Source organism: Pelophylax lessonae (assembly GCF_965119305.1).
Source record: "Pelophylax lessonae genome assembly, chromosome: 5".
Lineage (NCBI taxonomy): Eukaryota > Metazoa > Chordata > Amphibia > Anura > Ranidae > Pelophylax > Pelophylax lessonae.
In genome coordinates this window covers 367,903,368-367,931,084 of record NC_138772.1, presented here as the reverse complement: position 1 = coordinate 367,931,084, position 27,717 = coordinate 367,903,368, and the positions used below count along the sequence as shown (strand labels likewise).

General features: G+C 41.3%; 1 protein-coding gene across 1 annotated transcript in view; it reads right to left on the bottom strand.

The window, feature by feature from the left end:
- NETO1 (neuropilin and tolloid like 1) overlaps positions 1-27,717 on the bottom strand; it is a 204,861-nt gene that overhangs the window by 140,170 nt on the left and 36,974 nt on the right. Inside the window, exon 4 of the mRNA XM_082259265.1 lies at positions 3,251-3,499. Within this exon, the coding sequence (XP_082115391.1) occupies positions 3,251-3,499 (249 nt within the window). The remainder of the gene's footprint in view (positions 1-3,250; positions 3,500-27,717) is intronic.

The following is a 27,717-nucleotide window of genomic DNA, read 5'->3' as shown; positions in this document are numbered from 1 at the left end:
CGACACTACTACTAGTACCAAGATAAGACAAGTGAATATTAGACCTACCTTCAAAATATGCATGACATATTGGATTTACAGTTTTGTTATATTCTTCTGTTAAATTTATTTATGTATATATTTATTTATTAACAGTTTGGGCCTCTCAAAGTGTGAATTCCAAGCTGACTCACGCATACTTACCGTGTGAGATATACATGTTTATATAACATAGCTCTACTGAGCTCCATTAGATTGGCATTGACAGGCTTAGTTCACTAAAAGTCTCATGACTGTAATCTCTAAGGTTGGAAGGGACCTGAAGTCATAAGCTGTGAGAGGTCTGTCTCAGCAAAATCTTAGGCCTAAGGCCATAGTAGGATATTGAACATGGCATGTCAAGCCTGAATCACATTTATTAATAAAATAAATAAAAAGGGGTAGCAGTAAAGTATATTTTATGAGGCATTTTTTGCTTTGAGGCACACACAAAGCTGCCACCTCGAAGGTATTTAACATTGCTAGCTGTCAAATATTAGACTTACTATTGATAGCAAAATGGTCAGGTGGACAGTAATATCCCTGAATCACCTTGCACATAAGTAAGCAGAAATGTGTATTGATTATCTTCAGGTTTCCCATAAACTCTTTACATTGAGCCTGATGTATGTTTGACAGCAGTACCTTCTGTTGCCCATAGCCCATACCAACCAATCTAAATTCTTGTTTCATTTTCAGATGTGCTAATCCTTTCTATGGGTAATAAGACATCTTCTTGTTAACACACATTTCATAGAGCCCCCTTACCATCATGTTTTAAACCTAAAAACAAACATTTATTATATAGCAGCTTACAAGTTATTGGGTGTGATGGCTGCATTAGTTTTCTTTTATAGACTTTATTTCTTTTATTTTCACCTGGTGATCCAGCCAGCGAGTCTGTTATTTTTTTTTAATTAAAAGCTGTCCTGCAGATGTGTCAGTTAGAGAAACAAGCCATTTTTTTTGTTTTTTTGCTGTAACTGCTATGTTAACTACAGTTTGGCTTCAGTTTGGTAATCCATGTAAATCTGCTAGTACATCTAACACTCCCCTTCTCCTAGATTAACAATGTTGCTGTCCAAAGGGGCCCATGTGCTTGTTCATCCAGAGAGGAGGCACTCTAATAGAGTAGGTATGTTGCTGGTCAGATCACAAGGGAAAAAAGCCTAAAAAGAAAGCTAATGCCCACCACTTATAATTATCAGTAAGCTGCAATGTACTGTATTACATTTTTGGTCTGGGGTTTAATACTGCCGTATGGCTTACAGGTGTTACTAGAAGATGAACAGAATCCAGTGTATTAACATCTTGCATATAAAACAATGAAAAGAAGAGTAAATGGGATTTTTTTATGGTGCCAACCCATCCCCCCCACAGAAAAAAAAAATATGTCAGAAAACCTTATGCTTAAAATCAGGAAACTTTATTTTAGTTCATCGTTAAAACTTTTAGACAAGCAGCTCAACTTCTCTGCGATATCATCCTCCCTTACATATACAAATCATAGTATAATAAGGGTAAGTATATAAAGCACAATATAGACATCAAAAGGGAGAGTGGTAGTTAACCCAATGCGTTTAGCAGTTGTAGCTTCTTCAAGGGTTCAGGAAATGTTGTTGAGCATAGATAAGGTACTCTGACAAAAAAATAGACCATCTGAACTGGTGTAAAAATCTGCATAACCCGATTGGGGGTTGTGCGATAGATGATGTTTCTTGAGAGGAATGCACCCACACCTCCAAACCTGAGGACCAAGGGGCTATACATAAGGGGAGGAGACCATGAACAGCTCCTTTGAGTGCAGGTCATTTTTAGATCAAGGATGTTCAACAGCCATGGTGAACCACATGAGATGATGTATAGCACACATTGTGCTAGATGAAAGGAGCACAGGGTCTGAGGTCTCAGTCTGTCTAGGAGAAACTGTAGAGGACATATATATTTTTTCTGTGGGGGGTGAGAACAGACTGCTAGTATTTAGCAAACTTCTGGTACAGGATATTTGTTCACAAAGCCACATCAGTATTCAAAAAGTAATCTAACCCTTCTGAATCCTTTTGACTGATAATTAAGCATCTCCAGTTTACTGAATAAGGCAATTATTGGTTATTTTTTTTTTTTTTAAAGAATACACAGATACTACTTTTTCAGAAGCAGTTATGAAAGAATTAAATCATGTTAATCATTTCCTCTAGGCAAACCTTACAAAACAGCAAAAAGAAAAAACACTTCCACTTTCCTAGTTTTGGATTGGGAAAGAACTGGAACCCTTAGCAGCTGGTTAGTTTTCACCCGATCTCCCATTGAGGAGATGTTAATAATTTCCTCTAGGCAAACCTTACAAAACAGCGAAAAAGAAACACTTCTACTTTCCTAGTTTTGGATTGGGAAAGAACTGGAACCCTTAGCAGCTGATCAGTTTTCCCCCGATCTCCCATTGAGGAGATGTTAATAATTTCCTCTAGGCAAACCTTACAAAACAGCGAAAAAGAAACACTTCCACTTTCCTAGTTTTGGATTGGGAAAGAACTGGAACCCTTAGCAGCTGATCAGTTTTCACCCGATCTCCCATAGAGGAGATGTTAATAATTTCCTCTAGGCAAACCTTACAAAACAGCGAAAAAGAAACACTTCCACTTTCCTTGTTTTGGATTGGGAAAGAACTGGAACCCTTAGCAGCTGGTCAGTTTTCACCCGATCTCCCATAGAGGAGATGTTAATAATTTACCCCAAGGCAAACCTTACAAAACAGCGAAAAAGAAACACTTGCACTTTCCTAGTTTTGGATTGGGAAAGAAATGGAACCCTTTACTGCTCACCAGGAAATTTCCCTTTACTTCCTATCCTCCTGACAATGTTTTACCAGCGAGGAAGTGAGGGCAACTTTTAAACAGCAACACAGAGAGAAATAAAAATGTTTTCATCTAGTAGAATAGGAAAAGCCTAGAACTCATCAGATTTTAAATTCTGTGTGTTCTCTTGTAGATTTTTCCCTCACTTTCTGTCTGGTAAAGCCATTTTCAGCATGTGTGGGCAAATTGCTGTTATGGTGCCCCAGAAACAATAAAAAAAACAACAAACGGTCTACGCCTTCCCTATTCTATCCAAAACTATAGTAAAGTGTTTGGTTTGCAATACACTTTTATCAAACAATAGTGCTACTTGTTATGCATTTTTTTTCTATTAAAATACAAATGTAAAAAAACAAAAGTAAAAATAAACTGCTTACCTGGCGTGAAATTGTATTGTGCAGAAAACCCAAGAGATTCTAGTTCACCGTCAGCAAAAAATTTAATCCACAAGAATCTTCCACTTGATTTTATAAAAGGAGGGCTTTGTTGTCCACAATAACGGCCAATAATTGGAGAAAAGCCAAATGGTCCATCTCTTACTTCAATATGATCAAATTTACACTCCCATGAAGACTCTATGGCATACTTATCATCAAAATGGAGCTCAATGCATTGTCTGGGGGCAGCTAAAATACAGAACACAATATTTAAATGTAATTCACACATTAAAGCGTGTTAAAAGCATGCATAAATGTTTACATTTTTTACACAATTTACATTATTTTTTTCTATGCTTCAGTTTACAAAAAACTTGTCAAAAGTAGGCCTTATTGTTTAAATGTTTTACACAGCGTAATTTTTTTTTTCTATGCTAGACTTCAGTTTACATAAAACTATACTTCATTGCTTTTTTTTTGTTTGTTTTTTTGCTTATGAACTGTAGCAACACCTGCATGATGAATTGTACTTATCCATTTACATTGCCTAGTAGTAATTTTCCCTAAAGAAAATTGATGGGTAAAGATTCTGTGTTGCATTAGAATGCTTTGGTTAAAATGGCTGAATGATGTCCAAAGCCCAGAGGCAGGCTTTACATCCTTGGAATATATATATTTTTCCCTTTCAAAGCAAAAAATTTAAAATTAAAAGAAAGTGGTAAATAACTTTTCAATTTAAAAAATGTATTAACATTTGTTAGGTTTGCCTAGAGTTTGTCCTTTAAAGTACAATAGCAGATATATGCATTTAAGCAGCCTTAAAAGACCTCAATAATTACAGCAATTATTTATTTTTTTTAATCCGATTTTACTGTATACATTTTTAATAACAAATAGGCACCAACAAAAACTATCAAAAACAAAAACGAACAAACATTAATTTCAAGGTCAAATCCCCGTTCTGGGCAGTATCAATCATTGTCTAAATTTTCCCAAGATAATCACAGATATTCAACAAGATATTCAAAAATATCATAAATATACAAAAATATTCAGAAATACAAAAATATTTTAAAAAACGAAAGAGCAGATGGTATATAGGTCGTTAATTAATTAACCACTTTAACCTTCCTAGCGGTATTCCTGAGTGTGGCTCGGGGTTAAATTTCAGTGCCAAAGGCGGTAACCCCGAGCCACACTTGGGGTACCGCTAGGAAGATCGCTGGATCCTGGTAGAGGGGTTACTTACCTTTTCACCGGGATCCAGCGATGTATCCCGGCAGTGTGTGGCGGTGGATCTTCCTCCTGATGCTCTGTGTGCCCTGGCTTCCGTCTCCTGCAATGTGACGTTCGCAGGGGGGTGGAACGGGCGGCAAATTCAAATGTAAAACACACCAAACACACCAAACACACTGATACAATTCAAAATAAAATAAATTCACATTAGTTTGCCCCCCAGTGCCCTTTCCTGCAGTTTTACTGTACTTTTTATGTATATATATATATATATATATATATATATATATGTATATGTGTATATATATGTATTTATACATACATACATACATACATACATACTTTAACTTATTTATAGTTTTTTATTATAAATAGAAAAATTGTTAAATATCTCACTGTGTAAGGGACCTAAACATACAGTGGATTACCAGGACAAAGGACTTTGATGGACGGGTATAGCATTGGTGAGCACACGGAATGTAAAAAAGAATACAAACTTTATTTGTGATTAAAAACAGATAGAAAAGTTACCATACATTACATCACAGCGACAATAATAAGTCATAAATGATTCAATGTGCAAATATGAACAATCATATGGTTTGACACGTTTCGCCAACTTGTAAGGTGGCTTCCTCAGGAATCAATATGGTCAGTTGAAGTATCCTCTAATCATAAGAGAAGAAGACACATAAGTAAATACACTAAATAGTTATTGCACAAATAATAAAGTGTGCCCCATATAACAGCAGGGCACATGTATACTATAAATGTTAACATGCTCACCCAATTAACAAAGGTAATTAGTATTAGGATTCATGATGTCACGTCAGCCACAGAGCCAGAAGCAGATACCTTCCCAGATATGACCCTCAGAAGGGGTCAAAAATGCCTATGTGGCATTGTGGATTGGACCCAATTCATAGCTTCTCTGATAGAAAATTATTGGCAGCCAGGTATCAACAGGTATGAGGATGTCCAGCAATTGTGGAGGATCTCACGGTATGTGGGAAGAGAAAGATATATAGAAGGGACAAGTTGGCAACGTCCAATATCTCTAAAAGAGAGACCAAAGATCATTTTGGAGGCCAGGGCACATATAAAAGGATAATTGATGCATATCATTATAAAGGTTAGTAATGGAAATAAATGATAATCAAATGTGCTGCAGGGGACTCAATAAGTCTAAATGTGTTAATAGCAGGCACAGATGAAAAAGTACGCTAATCCTGAAAAAAATTGTCCCCATATTTATAATGATAACAACAGAGGGGAGAATAGGGCACCGAGCAATTATCGTCAATGGTTTCTAAGAGCTTAATGTTAAGTCATGAACCACAAGTAATGGAGTATAAGTATCCAGTTAGATACGTCTCTCTATGTGTGAATACTAAGGTAAAGAAGGGGGAACTCATCAAAATATAATTTAAAGGTGCTCAGCTAGAATTAATGCGGATATAAGCCCAAACACAGCCCACAATAACAGGAGAAGAAGGGGAGATATAAGAGCCAACCTAGGGAGACAGACTTCCTACCTTCGTAGTTGATGCGCATAAAAATGAGGTCCAGACGCCGATTTTCGCTGCAAGATTTGCTGCTGCTACCGGCGTCCTCGCCTCGTGCGCATTAAATGGATAGGGTCCCGCCGGAAGAGAGATGTCAGAGGCGTCTCACGTCACTTCCGGTGCAGACACGGCGCATTACGTATAGCTACAGCCCGCGGCGGAAGTGGAGACTGCAGCCGCGGCTGGAGAACACACAATCCCACAATAAGTGGGAGAAGAACAGGAACCAAACGGCACCCTTGTTCTGCTTTGCGCCCGGATCCACAGGGGGAAATGGTATCAGTGCAGCTAGTTTTTTATTATGTTATAATTTATGATTTTGTGTTTCAAACTTTATCATACCCGAGATGTTATAAAGAAGAACGCACAGAAAAAAAAAATCATATGTAAATAGTTGGTTTGGGCTGCTCATTTTTAAGAATTACATGCAAAATAATGGTACCACTTTCAGCACCTAAAATCCGAAAGAATCATACCGCCAGGGAGGTTAAGACTGCCCGCGTTGCTGCTACTGCAAAGTTGTCAATATATATATATATATATATATATGCATATATATTTTAACACAAAATTGTCATATTAACAAGTTATTTCTCACACACAGCATATGCATACTTGCAATTACTTGCAATTACACCCCAACATACAATAAGCTACTCCTACCACTTTTGTGAGACTTCTACACAGCCTGGCCACATACAGAGGCCCAACATTCAAGTAGCACCTCTAGGCATTCTAGGAGCATAAATTACACATCTAATTTCATTTCTACCTATCACACTTTTGAAGGCCCTGGAGCAACAGAACAATAAAAATGCTCATAAAATTATCCCATTTTGGAAAGCAAACACCCCAACATATATTCTAAGAGGTATTATTAGTCTTTTTAACATGTCATTTTTTTTACACAAGTTTTTGAAAAATTTGGGAATTTTTTTAAACAAAGTTGTCAATTTATACGATATTTCCTAATACATAGCATGTACATTGCAAAAATTACACCCCAAAATACATTCTGCTGCTCCTCCTGAGTATGGCAATATTACATGTGTGAGACTTTTACACAGCCTGGCCATATACAGAAGCCCAACATCTAAGTAGTCACCTTCAGACGTTCTAGGAGCATAAATTGTATTGTATTTTATTTCATTTCCTGACAACCTATTGCATTTTTGAAGGCCCTTCATATTTCTAACACATAGCATGTACATACCAATTACACCTCAAAATACATTCTGTTGAGCAAAGTGTAAACAAAATATTACCTGTGATTTTAGTAGTGCAGTGGTCCACAGTGGAAAGTATCCAGGTAGCAGGCAGGGATGTGGTCAGCTACAGCAAAAGCAATCGTCCAAGCAGCAAGCAGGAATACTGTCCATAATCAGTGCAGGAAACAGGCAGAGATACTGTCAGCACAGCCAAAGCATTGGTTTAGGTAGCAGGCAGAGATATGGTTCATAAAGTCCTGGGTCATTACGCGCAGCACAGCCAAAGTATTGGTACAGGCAGCAGGAAGGACCATCAAGCTTAGTGCCTCTGTCAGATAAGAATGAGGACAGGGGTAGAGGCTATTCCCATCTTTTTGAATCCTCCGGACTCCAGACCCTGTTCTGGGAACACAGAAAACCAAAAACAGATTTTCTCTGCTCAGAACACTATTCTGAAGCCCCTCACATATGCGAGAACCTTGTGTACTAAAGAAGAAGGGCAAAAGATCCATTGAAGTGACAGGCAAAAAGCGTGGTCGATTAAGCGGCTAAGGTCGGTGCACATAGAAGTCAGAAACTTGGTTTAAAACAGCAGGCAAAGGCATCATCGGTAAACAGGCTGAGGTCGGTGCACATGGAATTTAGAAACGTGGTGGCAGGCAAATAATCCACACAGGTATTTGAAATGGGGAAATGGCAGTCTGTTAAAAATAAGCGGAACTAATATGTTATGGATGTGTGATAAATTCTGAAGCATCCCCAGATGCATAGGCCAGGTTGGGAGGGACATTGGGGACAACGATAGCTAGTGTCTCTTCTAGCTTCTCCTGTGCTGCACACACAACATTTCTTTTGGGGTCTTCTTCCTGATTCTGTGGGGGGAATGTCATAGGGAAAATATTGCTCATGAAGTTGACTCACACTATCAGAGCGAATGCTTCTTGGGGCGGGTCCTTGCTGGTAAATCAGGGCAGTGGAGATATCCTCAATATATTTGAGGTAGGTGATGGTTTTCTGTTGACTTCTGATAGCAGACATATGAATTATACATGGCCATATGAAAGAGATGAAATGCAACTTTTTTATACCAGTAACAGGACTTGTTGTAAAACCTGGTCATTTAAATCAACCCCCACCATGAACTGATTATAATTGTGGACACATTCAGGCTTTACAATGGGGCCACGTCTTCTGTAAATCTCCACAAAGGTGTCACTGTGGATGACAAACATCTTTCTTGTCCTTCCACTTCATGTTCAACACTTCCTCATTTCTCAGAAATGCAGATTACCCCTTTGTAGCCTTTTTGTGGCTAAATTTTGAGGGAAGCCCCTCCTTTTTTTCTGGAGGTACCACAGGCCAGGGTTTTGTCGGTACAGGTGACTAAAAAGGGGCAAGCCAGTGTAATAATTGTCCACATATATATGATATCCTTTTTTGAACAGGGGGTATGCCAGGTCCCAGACAATTTTCCCACTGGTTCCTGACATATGTTGGGCACTCAGGGGGCTGGAGCAGGGAGTCTTTGCCTTCATACACGTGAAAGGTGTGCACATATCCAGTGGCTCTAGGGCAAAGTTTGTTTAGTTTCAACCTATACCTGGCTCTCTGACTGGGAATATACTGTTTGATGTGCAGCCAGGTAGTAAAGTGGAGAAGAGGTTCGTCCACACAAATATTTTGGTCTGGGACATACACTTCAGCAAATCACTTGGAAAAAGAATTTATCAGGGGGCATATTTTATACAGTTTATCATGGTTGGGATGATCTCGGGGAGGGCACTGCGAGTTATCACTAAAATGTAGGAAGCGCATAATTATGCCATACCGTGTCCTGGACATGACAGCAGAATAAATTGGCATGTAGTGGATGAGGTTAGTGCACCAGTAGGCATGCAATCAAGACGATGCCAATCAAACATAAGGGCGTAGGACGAATTGGGGTTGGAGGCAATAAATTGCTCTGCAAATAGATTTGTTTGGTCCAACATATACTGCAGCTAATCTTGTGGGAAAAACAAATAAAAATAATCTAATTGTGAAAAATTTGTAGTGTTGGGCTGCACACCTGGCTGTGCGATGAAAGGAGGGATTATAACTGAACCTGGGCTGGATGGCAACTGTAAGGGGATTGCCAGGGCATTGGGAAGGTAGGTTTGGGCCCAGAATCTTCTGGTTTGGTGTGTTATTCCAGTGCTGGTACTGGGCTCCTCTTCCTGGGGTCTAGCTCCATTTGTGTTGGTGCCATTGTGGTTTATGGCACTGGTGGTGGTAGGCAGATCTTCTGATCTTGTTATCCTTATTTTTTTAGGAGGGACTGTTTCTTCCTCTGATTCGGTCCCCCATCCACTACTCTCTACTGGCTCAAATTCCAAACCAGAATCAGATGATGAGAGCTTCCTGCTGCTCTCATCATCCAACATAGTGAGTATTGTACATGCCTCCTCAGATGTAAAAAATATTTTGGACATGGCGGCTGGAAATGGCCTGTGTGACAGATCACTGATGGCGGTACTGATGGCCTGTGTGACAGGTCACTGAAGGCGGTACTGATGGCCTGTGTGACAGGTCACTGATAGCAGTACTGATGGCCTACATGACAGGTCATTGATGGCGGTACTGATGGCTTGTGTGACAGGTCACTGATGGCAGCACTTATGGCGGTACTGATGGCCTATGTGACAGGTCACTAATGGCGGTACTGATGGCCTGCGTGACAGTTCACTAATAGCAGTACTGATGGTGGTACTGATTGTCTATGTGACAGGTCATTGATGGTGGTACTGATAGCCTATGTGACAGGTCACTGATGGTGGTACTGATGGTTTTGTTACAGGTCACTGATGGCGGTACTGATGACCTGTGTAACAGGTTACTGATGGCGGTACTGATGGCCTGTGTGACAGGTCACTGATGGCAGTACTGATGGCAGTACCGATGGCCTGTGTGACAGGTCACTGATGGCGGTACTGATGGCGGCACTGTTGGCCTGTATGACAGATGGGCTGTGTGACAGATCCAGATTGGCTGTGTGACAGATCCAGATAGGCTGTGACAGGTTCTCTTTATTGGGGGAGGGGGGCGTGTGGTGCACAGTGATGTGTTCAAGTAACAGAAAATATAAATTACTCACTGATCCCTGCTCTCCTCCTCACAGGATTGGTGTGTGAGCAGAATTCAGAAAACAAGGAGATCAGCGCTAGCCTCAGTGGATATACGGGAACCACAGCCAACATGAACCAATATGGTTTATTGAAAATTGATAGTTGAGAATAAAAATCCAAACTGGTATGTTAAGTCCCTGATGGATGATGGGTGTACACCAATCATCACCGCCGGATGGGGTCTGCTCTCTGATGGAGAAAGCTTGAGCTGGTTGATTGTGCAGCAATGGGAGGGGAGCACACCGAACCAGCCGGTGTGCACTAAGACTTCCTTCTTCTACCTCCTATACTGCAGAGCTCAGCGGAGCGGGATGGATGCGTGCAGCCGGAAACCGGAAGGACGTCACTACCGGATGTGATGAAACAGGAATTCAGACAACTCTTCACAAAAATTAAAGTGACTTTTGTGGTACTCCTGAAGAAAAAACGTGTCACTATGGGTGAGCTATATCCTTATATAGGTGCAATGGCCGCTCACCTCCAAAAACACCTTTAAAGGCGTTTAGTGATGATAGATCACTGGACCAGGATATCTAATCCTATATAAGGATATAGCTCACCCCTAGTTACACGTTTTTTCTTCAGGAGTACCACGAAAGTCACTTTAATTTTTGTGAAGAGTCACGCAATTCACCCTTCTTTTTAAGCATTATTTTGCACCTTCTTGCACATGGACTTATTTATAATTATCACCCCTCAATCCCCTCAGTGTATTATTCATCCATTATTCATCCATTCATCAATTTATTGATTATTATTTTTTTCATTGTGGCTATTGTGTTATCATTATATTATATCTATCAACCTTTATATCGTATATGTTTTATGCACCTACAAAGGTTTTTTTTGTTCACCTTAGCCACAGTAACTTGTCACTGAAGTCACATATTTGATGTGTATACACCTTATTATTTTGTCTTCATTACATCTATACATTGAAGCGTATATCATAGTCAAACCAGGATTTTGTGTTATATGTACGTTTAGGAACTTACCCCTTGGGCCATCATTTAGCGAAACAAGCGCCGATTCCCCCCCCCCCCTTCTTCTTCCTATCTTCTGTTAATAAGTGGTGACACTTTAGAATTGGCTGCCGTTTCAGGAATTTTGGTTCAATCACACAGACCTATCCCTACTCCTATATTTTCCTATACCCCATTTGCAGCGCATTGGCTTTCTTTTTTCTTAACCACTTTGCGACCATCATTTTGCTATATGATGGGCTGGAAGTGATTAAAAAAATAAAATACTTGCTTTTCACTTTTTTAATTTTACACATCCTTTGTTGTAACTCACTGCTGCTGATCTGCAGTCACCTGTCTTTATTACTGTGTGTTGAAACAGATTTGTAATCTTCGTTGGAAGCTTATATGGCAAGGGGAGAATGCATGAGTATATTTGGAAAACAGGGGCAGAGCTTCAAATTAAAAAATATTGAAAATGACTTTTAAAATTACAGTAAAGATTTGAAGCTTATGTGAGATTTTACTGACTGGGTTTACAACTACTTTAATCCTAAAAAATATTATTTTAGCCCTGTTATTGGGTATATTGTACAGTGTATATTCCTTTTAATGCCTATGTTATGTTGCTGACTTGTAGATCCCATAACTGTGTTTGAGATACTCTACTATAATATTTGCAGGCCAGACTTATGAAATAATAAGAAGCTGCTGCCAACAAAATTGGTTACAGTGGACATTAGAGACATTTCTATTTTCTCATGTTTTATAACTTAGCACAGATGACACTTAGTTAAACTGATTAGGCAGCTGAAGTCTGCTGACACTGGCTAAATCACTTTGTTCTATGCTATGTATGTACTGTATACATACACCCTGGTGACAAGAGATTGTAAGTGTCTGTATGCCTCTGACAACTACTAGATTTTCTCCCATATTTCGCAGATGTCTAGAGACCTTTGTGTTTTTACTTTTATATTCTGTAGCATTTCTGTTCCCCAATCTCCTGCATATATGCATTTAAACAGTTGGTGGTTCGGTGGCTTACTAAAGGGTTTATATTCTTTCCCCATTTATTTTTGTGGTCACTAGGTGTCTCAACAGTTACTAAAAGTGGAGTTCCACCCATTTTTACAAGTTGAGATGTATGTAATCCCCTTTAAATATGCTTTTGGCAATGTAAACTATTTTTTTTTAAGTAAATACCTTTTATCTTCTGCACTTCCGGGTCATGCTGCTTTCGGCGTTTACATCACTCGGCTATTCGCAAGGGCTCCTGGGACATGTATCCCAGCAGCCCTTGCAATTCGCCTAGTGACGAAATCTCATGTGATTTCCAGTTCACAGGGATGTATTTCATTCAGTCCGCGCTCCGCCCGACAATCGGGGCAGTTTGTCCGGTGCATTATCCGATGATAGACAGAGCAGAGGGGACAGAATCTAATGTCAGATTCTGCCTCGCTCTCTGCACCTTTACTATCGCTGTATGGCCTATTCTTATGTGAGATTCATATAGACAAATGGCTGGAATATTATCTGATTACAGAACAGTCACACAGCTAAAGGGGCACATTAAAGGGGCACTCTCACCGCTCGGGGACACGGATGTAAAAGAGAACTCTCATGGGGACACGGATGTAATATATAAATAATAAAGGAGAACTCTGACTGGAACATTAAAGGGTAACTCTGACTGGAATATTAAAGGGGAACCCAGACTGGAATATTAAAGGGGAACTCTGGCCGGAAAAAATAAAGGGGAACTCTGACTGGAATATTAAAGGGGAACCCAGACTGGAATATTAAAGGGGAACTCTGACCGGAAAAAATAAAGGGGAACTCAGACCGGAGAACATAAAGGGGAACTCTGACTGGAATATTAAAGGGGAACTCTGGCCAGAAAAAAAAAGGGGGAACTCTGGCCAGAAAAAAAGGGGAACTCTAACTGGAATAATAAAGGGGAACTCTGACTGGAATAATAAAGGGGAACTCTGAGCGGGACAATGATGTAAAGGGGTACTCTGACTGGGACACTGATGTAAAGGGGCACTCTGATGGGGACACTGATGTAAAGGAGGACTCTGACGAGGACACATCCATGTCCCCATCAGAGTGCTCCTTTATATCTAGTGTGTCCCTGTCAGAGTCCTCCTTTACATCCATGTCCCCATCAGAGTCCTCCTTTACATCTAGTGTGTCCCTATCAGAGTCCTCTATTACATCCATGTCCCAATCAGAGTGCTCCTTTATATCCAGTGTGTCCCCGTCAGAGTCCTCCTTTACATCCATGTCCCCATCAGAGTGCTCCTTTATATCCAGTGTGTCCCCATCAGAGTCCTCCTTTACATCAGTGTCCCTATCAGAGTGCCCCTTTACATCCAGTGTGTCCCCATCAGAGTCCACCTTTACATCAGTGTCCCTGTCAGAGTCCTCCTTTACATCCATGTCCCTATCAGAGTGCTCCTTTACATCTAGTGTGTCTCTATCAGAGTCCTATTTTACATCCAGTGTCCCCATCAGAGTGCCCCTTTACATCCATGTCCCCATCAGAGTGGTCCTTTACATCTAGTGTGTCTCTATCAGAGTTCTCCTTTGCATCCAGTGTCCCCGCCAGAGTCCTCCTTTACATCCATGTCCCCATCAGAGTGCTCCTTTACATCTAGTGTGTCCTATCAGAGTCCTCCTTTACATCCAGTGTCCCCATCAGAGTGCCCCTTTACATTCAGTGTCCTCCTTTACATCCATGTCCCCATCAGAGTGCTCCTTTACATCTAGTGTGTCCTTATCAGAGTCCTCCTTTACATCCAGTGTCCCCGCCAGAGTCCTCCTTTACATCCAGTGTCCCAGTCAGAGTGCCCCTTTATGTGTCCCGGTCAGAGCTCCCCTTTATTATTCCAGAGTTCCCCTTTATTTGTAATGGTCAGAGTTCCCCTTTAATATTCCGGTCAGAGTTCCCCTTTAATATTCCGGTCAGAGTTCCCCTTTAATATTCCAGTCAGAGCTCCCCTTTAATATTCCAGAGTTCCCCTTTAATATTCCAGTCAGAGTCCCCCTTTAATGTTCCATTCAGAGTTCCCCTTTATTATTTATATATTACATCCGTGTCCCCATGAGAGTTCTCCTTTACATCAGTGTCCCCGTGTGGTGAGAGTGCCCCTTTAATGTGACTGTTCTGTAATCAGACAATATTCCGCCATTTCTCACAATGGATCTCACTTAAGAATAATCCGTTCCATCCTGCGCATGCATTATTCCACAGGACACCGCTCTGGAAATAACGCAAAATTTAGTCATTAGGCGATTCGCAAGGGCAGCTGGGGTAACATGTCGCCGCTATCCCAGGAGCCCTTGCTAATCGCCGAGTGACGTAAGCGCCTATATGCGGCTGGACCCAGAAGTTCGGATGAATAAAGAAGAAAAACGGTATTTCCTTACAAAAAATAAAAAATAGTTTGCATTGTGTGTGTCTCTATGCCTGACTCTCTCTCTCTGTCTCCTGAACTTGTGTCTTCCGGGAGGCGGGGAAGGGATATAGAGGGCGGCAACTTCCTCCTCAGCCGACGTCTCTATAGCAACCTGTACTATGCCTAAAGCATACTACTGCCCATGTGCGGGATTGCCTGCTGCATTCTGGGTAGCCGGAAATTAACAGCAATCAGGAAGGACACTAAGTTTTACACTGCAGCTTCAGATGCCCTTAGTAAAGATGGCCACGCACAGGCAGCGATTTTGAAAGTAGGGTTTGCACTAAACAAATACACTGTTCAACTCATAAATATGCAAATAGCGGTTTTGTCAAGCGAGATGTATTAATATTAATGGGCTATTTTTGTTTAAAAAATGATTCTGGGGATTTTCCCCAGAGCCTAACGAATGAGGTGAAGCTCTGCTGACTTCCATCGTCTAATCATGTGCAAGCATAAATGCTTTTTTTTATTTTCTTGCACATGATTCAGTCAGGGCACCCTTTAAAATTATGGACAATCTCAATGCACCCTCCAAAATTATGGACAGTCTTGAGGCGCCCCCTTCTAAAATGAAAAAACTATTCTGATAGTTTTACATAACAAAGCAACATCAATAAATATAGGACACCCAACGTTAAGTGATTTATTCTTCCAAAGCAAACACACTTTTGCAAACTGGTACTGACTATTATTCCAATATTTCTCTTCTCCTCCAGTTTTTCTCCATCACTTAGCTAATGAGGCCCCAAAGCTGACGGAGACAGGCAAGGGAGGGTGAAACAAGGGTGATATGCAAGCAGCTGACATCCTCCTTATCAACTGATGGCGTCATTGGTCATTAGGCAGTTGGCAGCTAGAAGGTTGTAATGGTGTATAATGAAAACCTGTGGAGAGGTTTCACAGCTTTCATCTACCCACCAGCTTGTATACAATTTTGGGGCAATTTTAGGACATTTTGCCAAGGCACCCCTGAAGAAACCCTAACCAGTTCCCGACCGCTTACGTTATATTTACTGCGGCGGGCTGGCTCGTACAGGTAAAACGACGTAGGTCTACATTGCTTGCCTGGGAGGAGCTAGGGGGTGAGCGGGTGCCACAAGCGTCTCGCTCCCGCCCCTGTTTGTCAGTGGGGAAGATGAGGCATGGGTCAGGTGGCTCCGATTGCCGTCTCACACCCGCGATCGCTCCCCGCAGAGAGAGAAGGATGGTCGGATTTCCTTCTTCCTGAAATGATCACAGAGCTCATGTGATCCTTCTATATAGGATCACAGGTCTCTGTGGTCATCTCAGAAACCACACCCCCCACAGTTAGAATCACTCCCCTAGGGTCACATTTAACCCCTTGATCACCAGTACAGTTAACCCCTTCCCTGCCAGTGTCATTATTACTGTAACAGTGCATATTTTTAGCACTGATTACTGTAGTAATGTCACTGGTACCCCCAAAAGTGTCAAAAATGTCAGTTAGGGGTCTGATCTCTGCGCCGCAATGTCGCAGTCCCGCTAAAAATCACAGATCGCCGCCATTACTAGTAAAAAAAAAAAAACAATAAAAATTACATAAATCTTTCCCATAGTTAGTAGACGCGATAACTTTTGCGCAAACCAATCAAAATAAGCTTATTGTGATTCTTTTTACCAAAAATATGTAGCAGAAAACAAATTGGCCTAAAATGTTAAAAAATTTTGATTTTTTAATTTTTTTGGGAATGTTATATAGCAGAAAGTGAAAAATATTGTTTTTTTTTTTTCAAAATTGTCACTTTTTTTTGTTTATAACGCAAAAAATAAAAATCGCACAAGTGATCAAATACCACCAAAAGAAAGCTCTCTTTGTGGGGAAAAAAGGAGGTACACTTTGTTTGGGTACAGCTTTGCACGACCGCGCAATTGTCCATTAAATAACCAGTACCAAATCGCAAAATAGGGCCTGGTCATTAAGGGGGCAAATCTTTCCGGTCTTAAAGTGGTTAAGGCAACCCTGTAGAAAACTTGCATGCAAAGTTTAACTTTCCTTGCAAAGTGAACAGTCTATTTGCTTTAAGTAAATAAACCCCAATATGAGAGCTGCAGCAGTGGCATAACCTTCTCAACCACTAGATCTATTTCATTCAGTTGCATCCATTAAATGTGGGATCTAAAATAGAGAAGGGGAGAGAAAAAAGAAGGGGCACGTGCCCCCTATGGATCTGTTACTACTTACACACCCCTACTGCTTCTTTATTGAGGGTTAGAATTATTAAGGGGTTATGTCAGTATCTGTTAAACTATACCAGAGAATGCAAATGAAGTAGGTTATTGATGGTACATTTTAGATCAATTTCTAAAAAAAAAAAATTTAAAGAAAGAACAAATTAATCATATACTGTTCTCTATCAGCTTTGATTTTATATATGTAACACAAATAATACATTGTTCCCAGCCAGAATCATTTTTATGGAATTTCCATAAGTTAATAATAAATGCATTTTGTAAACGTCAGAAATAGGTAAATAAAAAGGTGAATTGTGTAAAATCTTTATTTTATATTGCATCACTTTGGAAAATACCTTCGGTTATGTACAGATACATAATAAAGGAGCTATATAAGTGAATTTTTATTTTTGTATTGTTTTCTTTTTTTTCTGATCTGTTTGACTTCTTTTTCTGTAAAATACACATTTTATATATAAATGGCAAGGACAAATGTGTGCCCATTCACTGATGACAAAAGAGTTTGGTGCCTGCAGTGGCAGTCAGGTTAAAAGTGCAAGTGTCAAATTGCTTATAAGCGCAGTGGATGTGAGGGAGTGGAGGGGGTCAGTGCAGTGGATGTGAGGGAGTGGAGTGGGTCAGTGCAGTGTTTGTAAGGGAGTGGAGTGAGTCAGTGCAGTGGTAGCGAGTATAAAAGTACATGTCTTTGCAGTGGCAACCAGGGGGTAGTGTGCGTTGGTGCAGAAGTAGCATGCGGGGAAGTGTGGGTTGACATAGCAGAAGCAAGCCTAGAAATGCACATGGGTGCAGTGATAGAGAGCAGAGTAGTGCGGATAGGTGCAGTGGCTGTGAGTGGTGTATTGGGTGTTGGTGCAGTGGAAGCAAGTAGGATAGTGTGGGGCAGTGCTTTGGCAGTGTGTGTCAAAGTGTGAGTTGGTGCACTGGTGGCAGGTCAGGTAGTCTGGATAAATGCGTGGTGTGGTGAGTGGGGTAATGTGCATTGGTGCAGTGAAGCTTGCAGGTGCAGATATATCAATCTCTTCTTAACTGCTTGCCCCAGGATATTAGGTCTCAAAGGAATGACGTCATATCAGCAACAGAACTCTACAGTTGCGTTTTGTCCTTCCACATTAGGTTTATGTGTTAAAAATCATTTGGGTTAAATATTATATTTTCCTTTAATATCATGTATTTACATATCTACTGTATTTATATTCCATCCCCCTTTCTGCTACCTTGTCATATATTATAATTGTAAAATGTCTATCACCCTATTTCTACTACTTTGTAATCTGGAACTCTTGAAACATATTCATTAGCTATAAATACAGAAACTCATATTGGTTATTACTTTATAATGATGTAGCTGATTGCCTAGAGGTAACAAGGCTGCTATAGGGCAAAGTCAATTATAGATCCTTTCTTGGTTGTAATATTAGCTATCTATGTCTTTGTTCTCATCTAATACATCTTCTACATTTCTCTGCATTAACCACCTTTATAATACACATGCTTCTAAAGCTAGTGTGTTTACTCAGGCTTTCTGGTTCAAAGGGCTATGTAGATTCAAAAATGTTTTACTCATGACCTGCAAGACCATCATACTTGGCGTTTAGTGCTCAAGCACACAGGGGTCCATTGAGATTAGTATCTAGTTTTGTTATTGATATTTTCTATCTTTCGGGTATCTATATAGAATCATCTATTTTCGCAGTGCTTTACATATTGTATATTTACATCAACTTGTGCCCTTAAGGAGCTTATAATACAGTATAAGGTCCCTATCTCATATGCATTCATGCGTATTTATCAATATATATATATATATATATATATATATATATATATATATATATATATATATATTAATCTCCACAGTTCATTGCTATTTGAATCCACTGTTAACAAAAAAAAAGTGAACCGTGAAATCACAGCACACAAAAAAAATTGCACAAAGGGTACAGAAATGGCCAAACCTCCGAAGAGGAATAACCTCTAACCCTGTACCCCCTGGGGCACAAAACATGACAGAAGCAAGGTACTCCATGTTCTTCTTAGGCCGAAGCCAGGTGGACCCGCTCCTTAGGGACCAGCCAAAGCCAGTCCACCAAGTCTTGGTGAGCGGCTTTCCAATAGAGAGGCTCCTTTAGTTGGGGGAGAGGTACAACACCCAAAGGCTAAAATACCTCCCCAACATCGGCAGTCCCTGGTAACCTGCAGCCTCCATCTCTGTGCATAAATAAAGTAGCTCTGAAAGTGAAGCTAGAGCAGGAACTGCAGGCTAAACACATGAAGGAGGAAACAGGTCCCCCAGTCACTGCTCCTCCAACTTCAGGGTTGTGGTGGTGTCACCTCTGTTTGAAGGGAAGCCTCTGCTGCAGAGACACAGATATATACTCTGAGGATCGGGATTGAGGGTTGAGACTCCTCTGTATGATTATCTGTATTTAGAAGGAAATATACTTGACGGGCTAGCTGAGGTCATGGTTGGAGCCGTTTGGAGACTACTAATGTGTGTTTGACCCTCTGAAATAGAGTGGTCTACTCAGAATCTATGTTACTGTTCACCCTGTTAATGACTGAGTGTCTTTCCTCCAAAGGAAAAAGGACATTATGTGCATTTTAATCTATTATGGAAAAGCACTGCATTTTCATTATTTATATAAAAAGTATCAAAACAACAAATAAACATGCAGTGCAAGATGCCCATGATAAATAGTAAAAATAAAGTGCTATGTGGAGTACACACAGAGTGCCTTCAGGCCAGTATAAAAAGGTCCAAAGGCCAAAAGGCCCACTTAAAAGAAGTTGTGAAGGTGAAGCATAAAGTCATGTGACTGTGTGCCAGTGAAAACACAGTGGGGCCCCATACCCATAGTAATTCTTTGGCACCCCTGGGGGAATATAACTTCTTGCACCTCCCAGCCCATAGCCAGTCTCGAGATGCTGCTCCATCCCTACTTGAAAGGCATTAGCTGGTAAAGCGTATCTCCACCCAAAAGGGGAAGTTTTGCTTTTAGCAACCTTTCTATTTTGGGGGGGGGGGGGGCAGGTACCTAGTTTAGACAGATACCCGCTCCCACTTCCGCTCAGATCGCCTAGGCGATCGGACCAGAAGTTCTCCTCTCCCCCTCCCTCCCTGCAATCTTCTGGGACACGTCACAGGTCCCAGAAGATTGCCCGACCATTAGAAGGCACAGCACTACTTGCGCATGCGCAGTGCACACCCGGCTGTGAAGCCGTAAGCTGTGACAGCGGGATGACCACAGTTAGAATGCCAGCGCGGGGGAGAGGAGGGGGAGAGTATCGAGGGTTCAGGTGGACACTTAGCTGGATTGTTGTACAGCTGAGTGTGTGTTTATCAAAAGTCCTCAGCTACACTTTTTGAAGTTGCTGACTTTTAAAAAAACACAAAAAAGACTGAAAGTCTGCTTTAAGGAGAGCTCTGTCTTCAACCAGGGAGCAGCCTGGTATACCACGCCACATTCAACCAGGGAGGAAAAGAGCATACATACACATATTAGGGACAATTTAGACAGTATCCAGGTAACCTACCAGCATGTCTTTGGAGGGCAGGTGGGAACATGTAAACTCAAAACAACAAAGAAAACATGGTCTACTGCAAATTACCTGGCAGATGGGGAACCGGTGCTCTGGCCAGAATACCTGTAGCAAATGTAGCAATAATCCTCTAATACAATGAAGCCAGCTACTCGGTATCATCCATTGCATCAATTCTTTTTTTTTTGCTACATGGCAGGATACAGCAGTAATATGCTAATGCATTTTGGCCAAACCTTACTCATAGAATTTTCGTACAGACACAGAACACTCACTAAAATAGGATATTTACTGAGTATTCTGTGTCTGTATGATGAACATGCTATGAGTAAGGCTTTGACCAAAACCTGTTAGCCTGTTACTACTGTATACTGCCATGTAGCCAATAAAGAATTGTATGTGTGAAACGTGTCTACGTGACCCTATGTTGGTGTCTTTGGTGTCATCACTTTGTCATCAGTTTGGAAATTAAAGGCAATTGGAATTCCTGGATGTGCGGCCGTTTCTTTTCTTACAAGTTATCCACGGAGGCGGGCCGGGGCTAGCACTCTATGGAATATTCCACCTCTAATCTACCATTACACACCTGGAGCAGCGTTTTCTCCCTTCAGTCAAATGAAGCTTCATCAGTGACATACCTAGCACATCTGGCACCTGGAGCCGAAAATGGATGAAAATGGTGTGAAGAAATGATGTGGCGCACACAGCGCACAGCACTCAATTGTGGCTGTCAAATTTCACTAATAGTGGGAGGGGGTTAAAGGGCATAGGTAAATACAGCTCCCTTCACTTAACACAAATGCCACTGTGCTTTTACCCACAATACATGCTTCAATTAAAAAGCCACAAGCAAGGGTGTAACAGACAGATTTCCCTAAATCTCCTTAAATATTCCCTCCCAGCAACACCCTCAGTACACATCCACCATTACAAACCCCTCAGTAAATATTCCCCTCGCAGACTGACCTCCACCCCAACACAGACTGACCCCTTCAGCACAGGCCCTGCAGCACAGACCTCCTAAGCATAGAGGAACCCACCAGCATAGACCCCTCATTACAGACGGACCCCCCCAGCACAGACGGACCCCTCAACACAGACCCCTCAATACAGACGGACTCCTCAGCACAGACCCCTCAGTACAGATGGACCCCCCCAGCACAGATGAACCCCCTATCACAGGCCCCTTAGTAAAGACAGACCCCTTAGTGCAGATAGACCCCCCAGCACATACTGACCCCTTCAGCACAGTCCTCTCAAAACACACCATTACATTCAGCAAAAATCCTTCAGCACACCCCTCCAGCAGAGGTCCCATAGCACAGACCTCCTAAGAAGAGAGGAACCCACCAGCATAGGCCTCTTAGTACAGATGGATCCCCCAGCACAGACTGACCCCTCACCGCAGACCCCTCAATACAGATGGACCCCTCAGTACAGACCCTTCAGTACAGATGGACCCGCCACCATAGATGAACCCCCTAGAACGGGCCTCTCAGTAAAGATGGACCCATCAGTGCAGGCAAACCCCCCGGGACAGGCCCTTTAATACAGATAGATCCCACAGCACAAACCCCTCAGTACAAACAGACCCCCCCCCCAGCATAGACTCCTCAGTACATATGAACCCCCTCCAGCACACATGGACCCCCCACCAGCAGAGATGGACCCCCAGCACAGATTCACAAGTACAAATAGACTCCTCCAGCACAAACCCCTTAATGCAGACCCCCCCCCCCCCCTCCTCTTCAGCACCAGATCCCTTACCTAAATCTCTCTATTCCTGTCTATCTCCTCAATATGGATACCGTTCTATCAACACATACCCCTACTCTCCAGTACAGGACGCTCAGTACAGAACACCCCCTCTTTTTTCTGATAACTTTTTCTAATTCAATATAATACACTTATAAAAAAAAGAAAATTAAAAAAAATACAGATAGATAGATAGATAGATAGATAGATAGATAGATAGATAGATAGATAGATAGATAGATAGATAGATAGATAGATAGATAGATAGATAGATAGATAGATAGATAGATAGATAGATAGTGCATGTCAGATCACAAACCAAGCCATGAAGTCCAACAAATTGTCTGTATACCTCCAAGACATGATTGTATCGAGGCACAGATCTGGGGAAGGGTACAAAAAAACTTCTGCAGTCCCCAGTGAGCATAGTGGCATCTGTCATCCATAAATGGAAGAAGTTTGGAACCACCAGGACTCTTCCTGGAGCAGGCCGCCCAGCCAAACTAAAGGATCGGGGAGATGGGTCTTAGTCAGGGAAATGACCAAGAACCCAATAGTCACTTTGACAGAGCTCCAGCATTTCTCTGTGGAGAGAGGAGAACCTTCAAGAAGAACCACCAATACAGCACTCCACCAATCAGGCCTGTTTGGTAGAGTGGTCAGACGGAAGCCACTCCTCAGTAAAAGGCACATGACAGCCTGCCTGGAGTTTGCCAAAAGCAACCTGAAGGACTCTCAGACCATGAGCAACAAAATTCTCTGGCCTGATGAAACAAAGATTGAACTCTTTGGCCTGAATGGCAAGCACCATGTCTGGAGGAAACCAGGCACTGCTTATTACCTGGCTAATACCATCCCTACAGTGAAGTATGTTGGTGACAGCATCATGTTGTGGGGAACTGGGAGACAAATCAGGATTGAGGGAAAAATAAATGAAGCAATGTACAGGGAGATCCTTGATGAAAACCTGCTCCAGAGTGCTCTGGACCTCAGACTGGGACGCAGGTTCATCTTCCAACAGGGCAACGACCCTAAGCACACAACCAAGATAACAAAGGAGTGGCTATGGGACAACTCTGTGAATGCCCTTGAGTGGCTTAGCCAGAGCACAAACTTGAACCTGATTGAACATCTCTGGGGAGATTTGAAAATGGCTGTGATCTGACACTCCCCATCCAACCTGATGGAGCTTGAGAGGTCCCGTAAAGAAGAATGGGAGAAACTGCCCAAAAATAGGTGTGTCAAGCTTGTAGCATCATACTCAAAAATACTTGAGGCTGTAATTGGTGCCAAAGGTGCTTCAACAAAGTATTGAGCAAAGGCTGTGAATACTTATGTTCATGTGATTTTTTCATTTTTTATTTCTAATAAATTTGAAAGATTTAATAAAAAACTTCTTTCACGTTGTCATTATGGGGTATTGTTTGTGTGAACCCAGCTTTAAAGTATTGAGCTTAAATCTCTAAGAAGCAATGTTTTTAACTGTAGAAACAAGGCCAGCATTGCTCCTAAGCTTGATAAGTATATGCTTGACCTGGATATTACTCGATCTTCACCTGTCTGTACCAGATGAAAAGCTAAAGCTTTTAGCTAAAGCTTACCTTTTAGCTACAGCTAAAGTGCTTTGGTTTTAAATTTAGTTGAAGAAATTAGTGTTCACCAGACAGATATTTCAGGTACTTATAACATAAATTCAAACCTTTTCATGTTATTAAACCCAAAAACAAAAATGTAATATAAGGCAGCTTACCAATCCTTAGATGTCGTGACTGCATTTGGTTTCTTGCTTTATTTTTACCTGGTAATAACACACTTACTGTCCTAGGGTGACAACACTCGCTCACTGCGCTATTTCTATGGAGGAGCAGCATTGTCACCCTCGGCTGCTTTTCTGATTTGAACTACAAATGTCACCTCCTCTCCTCATATCTATGACATAGGGAAGAGGTGATCTGAAGTTCACAGAATATAGCTGGGAAATTTGAAAACATTGTTTGCGATATCAGTTCAGTGCACAAAAAGTTACAATAAGACTGGAAATCTGGCAGGATCAACAAGTATTGTCCTGCACTTACAGAACATGTACTTAGCCTGAATAGAAAACTAAGCAATCACTGAATTTGAGAACTGGTAATCTACAGTTTATTACACTTTTTTACTTGGTTTAGATATCCCCTAGGGTGCTTTCAGACAGTCAGAATGCTTTCCACCCACTGAAACCCTATCTGCAGTGGACTTTTTTTCACAGGGTGGTACAGCAGCAGGTGCTCATGAGGTGCTACTGCCACATCCTGAAGCCTTTTTTTTATTTTAACTATTTTTTAAATAGCCAATGGCAATTTTGCGTAAGGAGAACAGCCTTCAGCTGCTTTTTTTTATCTCAATGGGCAAGTTTTACAGACAAACTTTGACAAAGTATGTTGAAACTGCTGCAGCTGCAAAGCAAAGCATCGTGGCCATGGCATGTGTACAGCCCTGTCAGGCTGTAATGTTAGCATTCTGGTGGTTGACCAGGGAAAGTGATAACCGCAGCTTGGCCAATGGCCGACTTTCATTACCGCCCCCTGGCTGTCAGTAGGAAAGAGCCCTAGATTGTGATTACAAACTATCACATACCATATGATTGTGATAATACCACATTAATTGTGCAGTATGTTACTGCAGTTTAATGCATCAATCCATAGTGTGTAATAACGCATGGTATCATAGTGTATCATTAGACTCTAACTGGACATTTGTAACAGGCATGTAGATACTCGAAATTCGCAAGAAGACCTCAATTTCAGCATATGTTAATAACGCTCTGGCTATAAAAATAAATATTTTACAGTTCCTTCAACTTCTTTAGGGAATTTAGTTCATCATTAAATTATCTGAATTTGTATGCACTTAGTCAAGCAAAACATTGTGGCTGTCAAAACTGAAGTTTCTGTGTCAAGGATTTGTTAGATTGAAGGAAATCTTAATAAAACCACTGTTATTTTAAAGCTAGCAGACTAGAAATATGAGGTGTTTTGACAGCTCATATTACTTAGTACTTTAATGAAGATTTCTTGAAACAAAACATCCATCTTACAAAACCAAGTACCAACATTGTCTACCGTCATTATGTCTATTTTCTTTATTGCTTGAATGTTTATTTATAGGATTTATCAAGTAACAAAGCAAATAAGAAAAAAGTTCCCATAAAAGAAAAAAAGACACATTAGTACAGACAAAGCTTTTTTGGCCATATTTCTCTTCTAGGTCACAAGACTGCATTTACTTTTGCTCTCCTGTATCCCAGTATCAGACAATAGTGGGCTAAAGCCCGCTGTTACCTGACATCGCAGAACCGTTCCAGGTTCTGGAAGGATCAAGACCATGTTGATGGAATCCACCCAGCTGTCTGATTGGCAGATTGCTCCAGCACATGGTTGAGAGCCATAGCCAGCTGTGCCTGCCCCCTCTCCAGCCTGGCATTCCTGTGAGCACTGGAGGGTCCAAGCAGAGAGTAGTCACCACTCTACACTCCAAGAAGATGGAAAACTGAGCAATCAGCGGTCACGTCTTCCATCAGTTCTTGGTCTTAGGCTGACGTGGGACAGCTACAGCATTACACCAATGCAACATCATTGAGAAAAAATGATGTATGTTCGTTTTTCTCCAAGTCAATACTTCTCCTTTAGCACAGTCCTTTTGTTAGTTGAAAGATGAATTACATATTTCATAATATTAATATTAGCCATTTTCCATTCACATCATTAAGGACAACAAGCTTGAAAATCTGTAGGAGATGCATATCAGAAGTACATTAATTAACTCATCCAAGTCTTTGTTATCATGGGGGCTCAAGAGCCCTTACAGAAGGTCAAAAAGTGAAGCAGTACAACAATTGAAACAACACATTAGTGAGATAACTGACAGAAAATACAAAGATCTAAGAAGTATATGAGTAGAAAGGGGAGGAAGATGAGAGCCACTCAGCATTTACTTCTATGCAAAAATGTCACCCTTGTACGATTGGGAGGGCTTGGAAGGAGTTGAGCATATATTTTTGCACATGGTGTCTGCAGGCTTGGGGACATTCAGGGAAAAGGATCACATCTTAGAGCAGGGGTGCCTAACTCAATTTCATTGTGGGCCGCATCAGCAGTGTAGTTGCCCTCAAAGGGCTGGTTATTATCTGTAAGATTTGATGTCAAGAGCACCCTCCCCTCCCCCCTTACACTCTTACATGAGATGTCAAGAGTCCCCCCCCCCCACCATCAGAAGTCAAGAGTCACCCACCCTTCCTTACATCAGAATGCACCCCCTTACCTTGTGCTGCTGCCAGGAAGAAGATGCTGATGGATCTGGGAAGAAGAAAGTGCAGGGTCTGGAAGAGAACCAGAGGAGGGCTGGAGTCAGCTTCCAGAGTCTGCTGAATGCTGAGACCAGGGGAGGCAAAGACAAAGTGGTGTTGCTGCTGCACAGAGAGGTGCAGGATCTGTAGGAGTTGCGCCATCCTCTCTGCTGTGTACTGCTGAGAAGGGGGGGGCAAAGACAAGCCTTACAGCAGCTGCACAGAGGACTGCATGATCTGGCAAAGGAGTTCTGTCCTCTCTGCTGCCGACTACTGAGACAAGGTGGGGGCAGAGACAAGGGGGGTGCCGCAGCTGCAGGAGAGGTGCGAGGGCCATATGAAATGGCCTGGAGGGCCGCATTCAGCCCGTGGGCCTTGTGTTTGACACCTGCATCTTAAAGCATGGTTTTAGCACTTGTAGGGCTTTCACTGAATGGGAGTGTTTTAATGCTATCTGGTCACTTATGACTGTATATACAGAGAGCACTATTTGTTTCCCATTTTTTGCTTTGCAGATGCTATTAACCGGTATGAGGAGGGAGCATTGTGATACCTGCCAAAATCCGTGCATATGCTACAGGTTATCAAGGGTTTGAGCTCCAGCATCCAGAGTGCTTGTTTGACCTCATTTTTACAGAGAGGTCATTTAAGGAGGTGAGCGTCCATTTCCACATAGCCTGTAAGCATGCAAGATGGCACTCACAAAGAAGATTTGATCCTTATCAACATATTAAATTTAGCACTAGTTAATGGACACATTGATGCCCATTTTTTGATTTATGATTTACTATTTGTTGGACTGTACCATTTTGTTTTGTTTATTTCTGTATGGGAGGTGATAGCTTGCAACATACATTTTTATTTATTTTTTTGGTCACTGTATATAGTGTGTGGTTGTGCAGATTGTTTCATATAAATATCCCTGGTTAATAAATATTATGTTTATTTTTAGACAATCAACACATGAGAAACTATAAGAATAGCTATTTGTCTACATTTGTATTTAGATTAACTTTTTTGCAGGAATGAGTA